The 12,606-nt window shown below is 39.0% G+C and overlaps 1 protein-coding gene across 1 annotated transcript; it reads left to right on the top strand.

Annotated features, from left to right (window-relative positions):
- The first annotated feature begins 3,074 nt into the window (after positions 1-3,074).
- LOC107779630 (protein LOW PSII ACCUMULATION 1, chloroplastic-like) lies at positions 3,075-8,353 on the top strand. Its single transcript, XM_016600083.2, has 9 exons — positions 3,075-3,444; positions 5,307-5,410; positions 5,706-5,841; positions 6,008-6,239; positions 6,387-6,544; positions 6,979-7,167; positions 7,395-7,495; positions 7,692-7,788; positions 8,051-8,353. The coding sequence occupies exons 1-9, from the start codon at positions 3,214-3,216 to the stop codon at positions 8,123-8,125; spliced, it is 1,323 nt and encodes a 440-aa protein (XP_016455569.1). The 5' UTR covers positions 3,075-3,213; the 3' UTR covers positions 8,126-8,353.
- The last annotated feature ends 4,253 nt before the right edge of the window (positions 8,354-12,606 follow it).

Raw genomic sequence — 12,606 nt, 5'->3', positions numbered from 1 at the left:
CGATAACTTTTTCTTCTTTGCTGTCAAAAATGTCACCTTATTTACTTCGTCTCCATCGAAGATCATGTTCATCGTTATCTGAGGTGACCCTGCAGCCATCTTTGATGGTTCTGCAACATCCCAGTTTCTTCCATAGTTGTTCTTGGCGTGGTCACTTACAAACTCTCTGAGGTGACCATTCTTCAATAATGTTGCTATCTCTTCAAGAAGATGCCAATAGTCCCCAGTCTTATAGCCATGAGTTCCATGGAATTCATACGATAGATTAGGACCCCTTTGGCTACGATTCAATCGAATTGGTTTCGGGAACCTAGCTTATTTAATATTCCTCATTGCGAACACCAATTCTACCAAGTTGTTGTTAAAATTGTAGTCGGATAATATGGGATATGTGGAATCTTGGGACCCCGATGTTTCTTTCTCCTGCAATGATCTACTACTTTGACCGTGATCCGCCCTTCTATCGGAGGCGAGCCTATCCGAAGACTGGAAACCTTTATTTCCACACCCCTCAGACCTCTCATAAGGTTGGAAATGTCTTCTAGAGGACCTCCGGTATGCATCAAAATTATTTTTGAACTTATCTTATTCCGATCACGATTCCGTCGTTTGAAAGACACCGAAGAACCCAATTGATCATCTTCTATCCTGATCTTTGACTCGTAGCGATTGTGAACATCCACCCATATGGTTGCCTGAAATTCTAGCAAACTTTCCTCCAGTTTCGGAGAGGCATCACAACTCAATGGGTTGAGAGCCTTTGAAAATGCCTTCACTGCGACTCATCCAGTATCGATGGAAACAATATCCTTTCCTTCTGAAATCGAATCATGAACTCTCGTAACAGTTCGGATTCTCCATAGGATATTTTGAATATATCCGCTTTCCTTACCTGGACCTTTATTGATCTAATATGAGCTTTGATAAACAAATCTGCAAGCATTTCAAAAGAATCAATAGAATTCTCAGGTAAGAGAGCATACCAAGATAAGTCACCCTTCGTTAGGGCTTCACCAAATTTCTTCAACAAGACATTTTCGATCTCGTGCTGAGCCAGGTCGTTTCCCTTTACTGCTGTAGTGTAGGCCGTGATATGTTCCTGTGGATCTGAAGTCCCATCATATTTTGGTATATCTGGTATCTTAAACCTCTTTGGGATTAGCTATGGAGCCTCACTTGGTTTAAACAACTGAGTATACTTTTTGGAATCCGATCCCTTTAACACCGGCGGCGCTCATGGGATCTGATCCATCCGAACATGGAACTCTTTAGCGTTTTGATCCATTCTTTCATTTATTTTCCTCATGAATCTCATGAGCTCGATTTTGAAAGGGTCATTTGAGGTGTGTTCCCGGATCCGTTACTGGTACCTCCTGCTTTGTAGAAACCGATCTCCTCCCTTGGAGCGTCATTATCGGTTCTTTGATCCGTTTGATTTGCGGAAGAGCTGGGAGGAATCAGAGCCCTTCAATTAGCATTATTAGAAGCACCCGATAATGCTTGCTTCAATTCTATCATCACCTGATCTTGTCTTTAGATGTGATCCATAATCGCTCTTTGTTGTTCTCTCAAGATTTTGACCGTTTCAATAACGTGTTCATTATCCACTTCATCAGGATTTAGACCCCTCATATGTCGAGGATACTGACCTTCGCGAACTGAAGTTGTTTCATCTCCTTCATTTCAGGTTTCACTGGTTGAATCATCATGCTGGAACCTATCTTCACGTTCATTGTGTGCTCCAACATTGTAGACATTGCTGACATCATTAGTTGGCATACCTGATTTTTCTTTTGCTAAGGAAGGAATCAAAAATTGTTAGTAACAGATAAATGGACCAAAATAATTGCACAATTGTCTATGTCGTACGGTGGATGCCAAACTGTTTTCCCGTAAAACGGTACAGTTAAATTTATATCGTGATTTATAGACACGTGAATTAATTTGATCCAAAGATATGAAATAACAATAAGAGAAATAAGATTATGAAATAAAATTAAAGAAAATACAAGCCTGATTATGAACTTAGCCTCTCGGTGACAGAAGCAAGAACAATATTCAAGAATAAAAGAAAGTAAGTAATTCTATAATTTGAGAGCAGAATGTAACTTTTGTGTACAGAATGTTTCGTGTCTACAATGAATGCTAATTCTCCTATTTGTAGCTCTATCTAGGGAGACAAGATCCTCAACTCAAGCTCCTCTTGAATGAGAATAAAACCGTCACTGATGGCGGTTGGCTATAAATGCAGATATTCTCTTAACGGCCGCTCATTAAATGCTACCCGATATCAATAGTTTGAATCTTTGTCATCGGCTACTCTGTCTCCGGGATTCATCCAGCACCAGTCACATATTTGCAACCGGTATCGGTTATTCGCTGATTCACATCATACATGTCTTCAGCTCCACGTGTCACCTCTTCATTCGTCCAACTGTCACTAACCAATTTTACCAATACTAAAAGTCCCAATTAATATTCGTTTATCTCGTGTGGTAAAAATTATTAATATAGAAAACAAATAAATTTTATATAGTTAGTTATATCGAATAAAGAGCAATGGTAGAGAAAAAAATTAGAACGAGGAAAACTAAAATATGAGATAAGCAAATGAAATATCAAAATTCATATTTTAGAAATCAAATATAAAAAATAATCGTTTAGAAACAAATAGGATAAAAGGTAAGAGATGATTAGCTAAACAAGTACACAATAGTTTAAAGGCTTTTCTTGTCATTTGTATGATTCAATGCAAATCTTCTTAATATATTAAACTGAGAGTAAAATAGAATAGAAATTACAACAAAATTCATGTATAAAATTTATTCCGAAAACAAAAATGACGATCAAATGTCTAACTAATAATATAGAGATTTATATAGCGATTATTTTTCTTTATAATCTCAAATCAAAGGAGCTCTTAGAAGCTTGTTGAAACCAGTGGTAATTCTCCATATAAACTTCCTTATGTAAAAATATTTTAAGTTCTTTGACAGTGGATAAATATTATACTATCACTTGAATTGTAACACTTCTTTATAACAATCACCATATAATAACTTAGAAATTTTGAGTAATAAGTAATTAATCAACTAAACTGAGTTAATAATAATACGTGTAACTTAAAGCCTTTTTATGAAAGCCACACGAAGTTTAGGCGTGGTGCGTATGGATAAACTGAGTCGTGGGCTGCGTATGCAATGAAATCTGGACATGGCCACAGCAACTCTCGCCTCCCACCACCTCCATTTCTGCTTCTCCAAATTTTCAATTACTAACAGAAGAAGACAAGTACGGCTAACTTATCCAAACAGAAATCCTCTTTCAATAGTCTTTTGTTCTTCTTCTACTTCGCCCCCTCCGCCATCAGAAGTCAGTGAACCCAGTACTCCCACTGCGGAGTCTTGCGTCAATGTGGGCCTTGACCTCTTTTCTAAAGGACGAGTATTTTCCTACTTCTTTTCTCAGTTTCATTGCTGTAATTCCTCTAATTGTTTTATGGTTATTGACATTCTTGGTGTTGTAGACATAAAATGAATAAATACAAGTTCTTTTTTGTTATTAATTTCAGGTGGTTTCACTAAACTTTACCCATTGTATCTTAAAGTCACAATTTTCCCATTGAGTGAATCTTATGGTGACAGACTGACAGTTGCACTCGTGCTGGGCTGAATTAACACTTAAAACTCATCCTTGCGATGAAATGTTGAGTGTGGACTCTTTTTTTCCTTTGCAAATAATCACTGTTCTTAATGTTGTTAATTTATCATGACCATTTCATGCATTATCTGTTACTAGCTTTGAAAACTATCAAAAGGACTGCAGAAGTGCAGATAATTTTTTTCTTTACCTTCCCAAGTTCATGTCACAATTTACAACAACAACAACAACAACAACAACAACAACAACAACTCAGTATAATCCCACTAGTGGGGTCTGGGGAGGGTAGTGTGTACGCAGACCTTACCCCTACCCTGGGGTAGAGAGGCTGTTTCCAAATAGACCCTCGGCATCCTTCCCTCCAAGAACTCCCCACCTTGCTCTTGGGTGACTCGAACTCACAACCTCTTGGTTGGAAGTGGAGGTTGCTTACAAAGAAATTAATTATTCACCCGACTCAGTTTATATGACATAGTTTGGCTTTTCGGAGTCATGAATTAACAATTATGTGGTTGATGTCAATGTTAACTAACTCACGTTTTGACAGTGACTTTAAATATGGAAAGGCACATTTAGATGTTATCTGTAGCAACAACTAGATTTCAAGATACTTATGAGTGGACTTTTATAATAATGATAAGATTGTAAATATAACATCAAATGGACTCACATAACTTAGATGTATGAACTAGGAAGTATTAGAATCGGAAAACAAGTTCAGTAAGTTTTGACGTCTCTTACTCAAAAAATTTTGTTGGAGTTGTCACTCAGTTTAGCATGCTTGTTTATGCTGCAAATGTTCTGTTTAATATTATGGAATCATGAACAAAGGTGCATTTATGAGATTAGGAACTGTCATTTTTGTTAATTCGAGCTAGTAAAATAGTTAAGGTATTTTCCTTACCTTTATGGCTTTGCTGCTTAGAGTTTGTGCATTCATCTTTTGTTTTACACTTCTGATAACATCACACACTCTGTCTAAACATGCCGAAGAAGAATGCTTTCTGTGCATGATGGATAAGTACCACTACCTTGCATGTGACATTACATTCATTGTGTCACAGAGATATGTCTATTCCTGTACATAGCAAAAGATTGATGAACCAAAGATTTGCCTACTGAAGGAGTTTTTCTATTTACGTAGTCTTGTATACATCAGCAGCTTGTATGTCTTGAGTATAGTTTCTTGCGTCTCTATCTGATCCTGCATAGCAAGCTTAAGGATAGCATCTAGTAGGTTTACTACTGGAAAAATCTACTACCAATTTTGTTAATGTCTTTTCAATTATTTTACAACAACAACGACCCAGTGAAATCCCACTAGTGGGGTCTGGGGAGGGTAGTGTGTACACAGACCTTACCCCTACCCCTAAGGAGTAGAGAGACTGTTTCCGAAAGACCCTCGAAATAAAATTTTATCGAATTTTATTTTCACTTTTAATCAACAATTTTTCTTTTGCGAATTTCCTAATTTTAAACCTGTTAATTTGCTTTTCTTTTTATTTCCGACTTAGTTGTGTCCTCAATGTTCTGTGTTTGTGTAACAAACTTTCCTACAAGTTGGTTACAGACCCTTTTGGTTTGGATTTCAGTCTGCAGTATGGGCAGCACATGCAATCTTGATTCATTCAATTTGTACTTTCCAGGTTAAAGATGCTCTTGTGCAGTTTGACACGGCACTTACTTTAGATCCTACCCCTATCGAGTCTCAAGCTGCTCTTTATAATAAAGCATGCTGCCATGCCTACAGGTAGATTTCTCTCCTTTTCCTCTTTAATGGTTGAATTTATTTAGCTGGATAAACATTAATTTTCTTGAAACCATGTCGAGGAAAAACATATTCCTGAGTTTCTTCTCTTGTAAACTGCAAGTAAATGAACCTAAAATTTCTTAATCGCAGTTCTTAGCTTAATTGTTTCATTGGAAGGACCACTAAGAACAATGTTGAAACTTCAAAGAGCATCTCAAAGGAGCTTACTTTTTTTTATTCTGCTTCTTCACTCTTTTATTAGTTATATATTCATTTGTTTATTTTATTTATTAAGAGGGGAAGGAAAGAAAGCTGCTGACTGTTTACGCACTGCTTTGAAAGAGTATAACCTAAAGTTTGGCACAATCCTTAATGATCCGGATTTGGCTTCCTTCAGAGCATTGCCTGAATTTAAGGAACTACAGGAAGAGGTTTGTTTCTTGCTGATGGATATAGTTATTTTGTTATCATCATGCTTGGATGTATGAATTAGTTTCAGTTTCTTACCACATTGATTATGTTATCGGTATCTTCAGAACTTAGGCTCTAGCTTTACTTCATTGTTTCTGAATCTCATAGACTTTTATTACCTCACAGGCTAGGTTAGGAGGGGAAGACGTAGGGTACAGTTTCCGTAGAGACCTTAAGCTCATCAGCGAGGTACAAGCACCATTTAGGGGGGTCAGAAGATTCTTCTATGTGGCATTTACCGCTGCTGCTGGAATTTCTACATTTTTCACTATACCCAGGTTAATCCGTGCAATTCAAGGTGGAGAGGGTGCTCCTGATGTTGGGGAGACTGCAGGAAATGTTGCTATAAATGTCGCCGGTAAATAATGAGTTCATTTACTATGGATCATATAGTTCATTTCTGAAGTTTTGTAAATGATGTTTACTTGCTATATCAATTAACGCTTCTTAATGGAAACAAACTGTTTCTCAAAAATGATTAAGCTATTGAACCAGCACTCTGCAGGTATTGTTGTTTTTGTGGCTTTGTTTCTTTGGGAGAACAAAAAAGAGGAGGAACAGCTTGCACAAATATCACGTGGTGAAACACTATCAAGGCTGCCTTTGCGCCTTTCAACTAATAGGATTGTTGAACTCGTCCAGCTAAGAGACACCGTGAGGCCTGTTAGTGAGACTACTTACCCCTTTATTCTTCCTGTTTTCAGTTTCCAGAAGTTAGCAGAAGTTGAGTGGAACACATCAGTAGGAGTCCTTCAATTTTTCACTGAAAGAATGAGAAGTCCTGTATAACTCTTACTGGGGTCACATGTCTAGTTCTTGTCGCTACATATTCTGCTTAATAGATCAAAAGATGTGGTTTACCTCTCCTCTTACACAAAGAAGAAACTTTTTCCATCACATTTATATTGTCGGAAGGATGATAAAGACAGAAAAGTTAGTTCCACGTTTTGCTAGGTTTGCAACAAATGCCTTTTTTTCATGAGCAAAAAGATATCCCATTACATATTTGTACTCTCTTTTTTTTTTTTTTTTTTAAATTCCTGATTTGAACATACTTTCTCCTCTTATATGGAGTTTGACCAGTTGCTTGTTGTTAGGTTATTTTGGCTGGAAAAAAGGAGGCAGTCTCTCTGGCTATGAGAAATGCTGAGAGATTCCGCACTGAGCTTCTTAAACGTGGAGTCCTTCTAGTTCCTGTTATTTGGGGTGAAGGTAGGGAAACAAAAGTAGAGAAGAAAGGTTTTGGTCTTCCTCAAAAGGCAGCCGCTTCTCTCCCATCCATAGGGGTAAGATTGAAGATTTTTAATACCACTTAATGATCGTTATAAACAACATGATGCTATAACATGCACGTCAAGTTCATGATTCTGCTTACTTTTTGCTCAAAGTCCAGAAGAATCTTTTTACCTGCTACTGGTTATTGAAAGTCGTCTCTTGTTGCTCAAAAAAGCATAATACAATAATATTATGTATCTCGTTTAGGTTTTCTTATTTTTCTCCCATTGCTACTTAGGAAGATTTTGACCAAAGAACTCAGTCAATAATTGCAAAATCAAAATTGAAGTCAGAGATCCGGTTCAAGGCGGAGGTCGTTTCACCTGCAGAGTGGGAAAGGTATCAACCTTTTCCTAATATACTTGAAACTAGTTATTATCTTCATGGGCATTAATATTTGTGCCCTTTTTATCTCAAGGACATCCTGTCGCGCTCAGTTTGATATACTGAAATTTTTTCCTTGTGCCCATACTGGAAAGACCTATTTCTTATTGATTGATAATTTGATATTATGTTTAACCTCATTCTGTTTCAGGTGGATAAGGGATCAACAGAAGTCTGAAGGTGTTACTCCTGGTGAAGATGTCTACATTATACTTCGTCTAGATGGTCGTGTTCGACGATCAGGAAAGGTCAGTGCTTGTAAAATTCTTTGTGCTGCAATTCTCTTCTCTGATTATGACACATTAACGTGCTTATTTGCATATCTAATTAGCATAATAAATTACTCAAAACATGACATTGATGACTCATTGACTCTAAAATCCACAATCAAGTAAGATACCTTTGCAGCGGCATACAAATATTCATGTCTGTGTTGTTTGTCAATTGTCATTTACTTTTTCCTTTCTGGTTTAATTCTTTGTGAGATTTTAATATTGACCAACTCTGCAGGGGATGCCTGACTGGTCTCAAATTATGAAGGAACTACCTCCAATGGAAGCAATATTAAGCAAGCTAGAAAGATAATGCAAGTCTCTCCGGTTATGTGCTGAAAGCTCTGCACTACCTGATTGATGCCTGTCGAACTCTTGGCCGGCTTTTTGTTCCATTCTTTCACGAACATATACTGTACAATAAATTGATGTTTTCCAGATGAATATCAAAGAAAATGGAAATCCTAACAATGGAACTAAACTTGCTCTTGTTTGATCTTATACATACTGATATAGTTATTCATTTATTTTTGAAGTCAAAGGTGGATCCATGATTTTGAATCAATGGACACGAAGTACCAGTTTACTCATCACTTGTTATAACACTAATGTGGACGTAGTAAATGTATATATTTGAGAAATTTTTATCTGATATATAGTTTCAGTAGCACTATTATCGTATAATTAAGTGCATCCGCCTATGCTTGAAGTCTTTGTTTTTCCGTTTCCTTATTGAATGTTGGGACAATCAACTGGACAAAGAAGAGAAACAAGAGAAACATTTCTAAGGAGTTGGGAGAGTAATTTCTGCTTTTGAAGTTGACTTCTTTTGGAAATAATAATATGTTATCTTGCATACGTTAAAACTGAGTTTGGTTCAGAAATTGTTAAAGGGTCGATCTGCTTTTAATTATTAACTAAGTACTTTTTTAATCAAAACGAGGAGATTTAAGCTTGAATTATTCCAACAAGAAGATATTTGTTTACCCTAAAAATTGGATAACAATTAGGCTTATAATGTGGTTTTAAGGATGCGTAATTTCACCTAAACATAAAGATAAGTGATGGAAATTGACAATAATATAAAGCAAACCAGCGTTTGGACAGAGCCCTCGAGCTTGAATATCCTCGAGCTAATTATGCAAGAATAGTTAAAATGCAACAAGCTGATAAACAAGAGAATGTAAATTAAAGAGAGAATATTGTATTGCTTTGATATGTGTGAATGTAAGGTGTTTACAAGAAGATTAGTATCCTCTTTATATAGTAGAGGAATCCTATTTATGGTACAATCCTAATTTCGGAAGTGAATCACATGATTAACTAGATAACCGCCCCTGATTTGATATGTTCCGAGATTTATGCCATGATCTCCGGCTGGTCACGGATATCTCACTTTTCCGTTATTGCGCTTTGCTCGAAGTCTGCTATATTTGGTCTCGATCGTTGCTGGCCTCGATCTCGACAGGCACCTCGATCCTTGGACTCGATACCTCGTCTTCATATTCTGGTCTGATCCATTACGAAGATAACCCTCGATGCAGTCCCCTGGTCCTGATCAAATAGCACAATCGGGTAGGCCCGATTTTAACCGTATACAGATAGTCCCCTCGTTTCTTGGAATGTAATGAGAAGTTGGAATGTAATGAGAAGAAACAAATTGAGCCTTCAATTTTATACCTCGATCTATCATGACATCATCCTCGTGATGTAAGTGACGGAAGAGACTGAAACGCCCCGTTGGTACAGTTTCCAAAATCATTAATGAGTGTCAGTTGGCGGTCGGCCACCAGTGCCTTTGAACCGTCGTCGAGAATCCTTAAATAGATCTTCTTCTCACTTCCTCAAACTTTACTTTGAATTTTTCTTGTACCAATCTTAAAAAAATCCCTTTGAGTTCTCCAAGTCTATTTGCAAATCTTCAAAGCTTTTCACATCTTTCAAGCCTTCCCATTCTGCTCCGTTACCAACTCTTCCTCAAAACACCAAACCTTATCCTCTTCTTCTTTATACAAAAATGACGAAGACATCAAAAACTGTTCCTCAAAAGGAAAAAGCCTCTTCATCGCGGCCGGCCAGCGACAAAACACCGGTGGATCCACGCCTTGAGGAGTGTGTTCCCGATGGGTGTAATCTTACTTCCGACTTCAAAGTTAAGAAAACTTTATCAGTCCCTGGTCGATGCAAGACAATGTCGAGATATATATGCTCGATAACTGAGGACGATCTTGAGCAGGTCAAGAAAGATTGCCATTGGGAGAATAAAGAGGTGGTGATCCCGACCCCCGAGGAAGATATCACTACCCACGTGAAAGGGTTTCTAAATGTTTACACTTACCCCTTCACGTTGGGTCCTGTCGATCCCGTCATCATCGACTTCTGCCGCCAATACCAAATAACCCTAGTGTCAGATTCACCCTTCTTTGTGGCGGATAGTTTTTCTGTTTCGGTTCTTCGTGAGCAAGGTCGAAGGGATGCCTTTCACCCTCGACCACCTCATTAGAATGTACAGCCCCCATCTCTATCGAGACAGGTTGATAAGGCTTTAACGTCGGGCTACCAAGGTGCTATTCTTGAGCATAGACGAGGACAAGGATCGAGGATGGATAGGCCGGTTCGTTCGAGTGAGGACTTTCGACATAATCCCGACCGAGAAGATTCCATTCCCCGAGGAATGGAACATGAGGCATAAGTACAAACCTACTCATAACTTTTGCTTATTGTTTTGTCTCTTTCGCCTTTTCTCATCGACATCCTTTCCTATGAAGCAGCGGTTTCTTGGGTGCCAGGTGCAATTTTGAACCTCGAGGGTTGGGTTCGGAAATTGGCTTCGACCTCTTCGTATGTTGAGCGCTCATGGCGCAATTTGGCAAAGGGCCGATGGGAGGCCAAAAATCACGATAAGCTTCTTTACTCGCATTTGATGCTCTTCTCTAAAATGTTTCTTTTTTATTTCTACTTGATTTCATTTCATACAGGTCTCGGAGACAATTCCATCATGAGGCTCCTGTCTAGGGAGGAAGAAAACCTTTCCCAATCGCCAGCTCTGAAACAGAAGAAAGAGCGAAAGTAGAAAGAAGTCTCGAGTTCCACAAACCTGGACGAGCCAAAGCCTAAAAAGAGGCAAGCCCACAAAGGTGAGGTTATTCCTCTGTCAATGGAGTCAGTCAAGCTCTTAAGAGAGGAGGAAGAAGCAGAAGAGAAAGAGGATGATTCCAATCTTGTGGCTCGAACACGAGCTAACACTGAGGGTCGAAAGGCCACCAGATTGGTCGAAACTAGAGATACCTTACCCCGGCCTGACGGGGTTAAAGAGGGGAATTCAACTGGAGTCCCCGAGTTAATGGGAGCCGAGAACACACCACCTCGGGGTGAGAGGACGTCGGAAATGGTTGTGGAGGCCAGCCTCGAGTTTCCTAGAAATAGAGAGAGCACCCTGAGTGATCCAATTGGGGCAATAGAAATCGGAGACTCCCCTCCGTTCCCTTTATTCTCAGATGAGGAAGTTAGGGAGGCTCGGGCTATGCAGACTTCTCACGTAGAAGGTGATCTTGGAGGGAAAGACCTTTTCTATGGATATTTTGCTGGGGTTGACGATGTTGTTGGCCCGAGTGTTTTGGCAACATCGAAAAAGGATTCGGGTGAAGCGCCGAGTCTCTTCGATGAAGCACAACAGGCTCTAAATCGGGTAAGCTTTGACTCTTATTGTTGATATCATATTTGTGCTTCTTTTTCTCTTATTTAATCTCTTTCCTTCTATCTGTGCATGCCTTAGAGCTTTATCAGGAGGCATTATCCAACTCTGGGGTGGAACTGGGTCGGTGCAAGACCAATATTTAAAGGCTTAATGAGGAGAAGAATGCTCAAGCTTCTTAGTGAGAAGAAAGAAAGAGAAATCGAGGGTCTCTGAGCTGAGTTGGTTGTGGCCCAGAAAGAACAAAGTGAACTGACTGCACAGGTAAGCAAATTCTTAGATGCTTATGGCCTTGGTTTGGGAGTGACGGCTAATGACTCGATCTCACAGGTCCAACGGCTGCATGAAACAATAGTGCAACTCCAAGGAGAGGTAGATGAGGTGAAGGCAGAGACTTCAATATGGAAGCAAAAGATGGATCGACTTGCTTCGGAAAAAGAGGCTGCTCGAGCCCAATTGTTAGCGGTCGAAAGCCAACTCCAGGGCGCAAAGGAGAAAAGTTCAGCTCAAGCAAAGAAAATGGAGGAGCTCGAGGCTCAGTTGGCCATAAAACTTGCAAAAGCCAAATTCGAGGTTGAGATGGCTAAAGCATATGCTGAGGCGATCGCGGCTGTTTATCGATCTGATGCCGAGGTCGCTCAAACTCGAGCAAAAGAAATTTATGATGCTGCTCAGGCTCGAGCATTCTGTGTTGTCGAGCATGCCAAATGCCAGTCTCGAAGAGAGACTCTTGAGAGATTCATGCTCGTGGTTTTAACCTCGCTATTGAGATCGAGAATGCAAAAGAGCTAGAGGCTGAAGCTAAAGCGTTTCTTTCCTTCGGAGATGATGATTTTGGGAACGCGAGTGGTTCCGAGGGTGGAGAAGATGAAGATGAGGCTCCTGGGGAAGATTAGGCACTTAGAATTTTTTCTTGTTCGGATTTTTTGTGTAAGACCCTGAGTGGTCTTTGTAAATATTTTTGCATATATGAAAAATCTCTTTTCTTTCTGACTCGTCTCCTTTTTCTGTTTTGTGAAAACTCTGTTTTTCTTTTTGCCTTATGATAATTTTGATATACTTTATACCTTGTGAGAATTTTGACTCACTTCGTTGCCTTG

Source organism: Nicotiana tabacum, chromosome 22, assembly GCF_000715075.1.
Source record: "Nicotiana tabacum cultivar K326 chromosome 22, ASM71507v2, whole genome shotgun sequence".
Taxonomy (NCBI): Eukaryota; Viridiplantae; Streptophyta; class Magnoliopsida; order Solanales; family Solanaceae; genus Nicotiana; species Nicotiana tabacum.
This window is presented reverse-complemented; position numbering and strand designations above follow the sequence as displayed.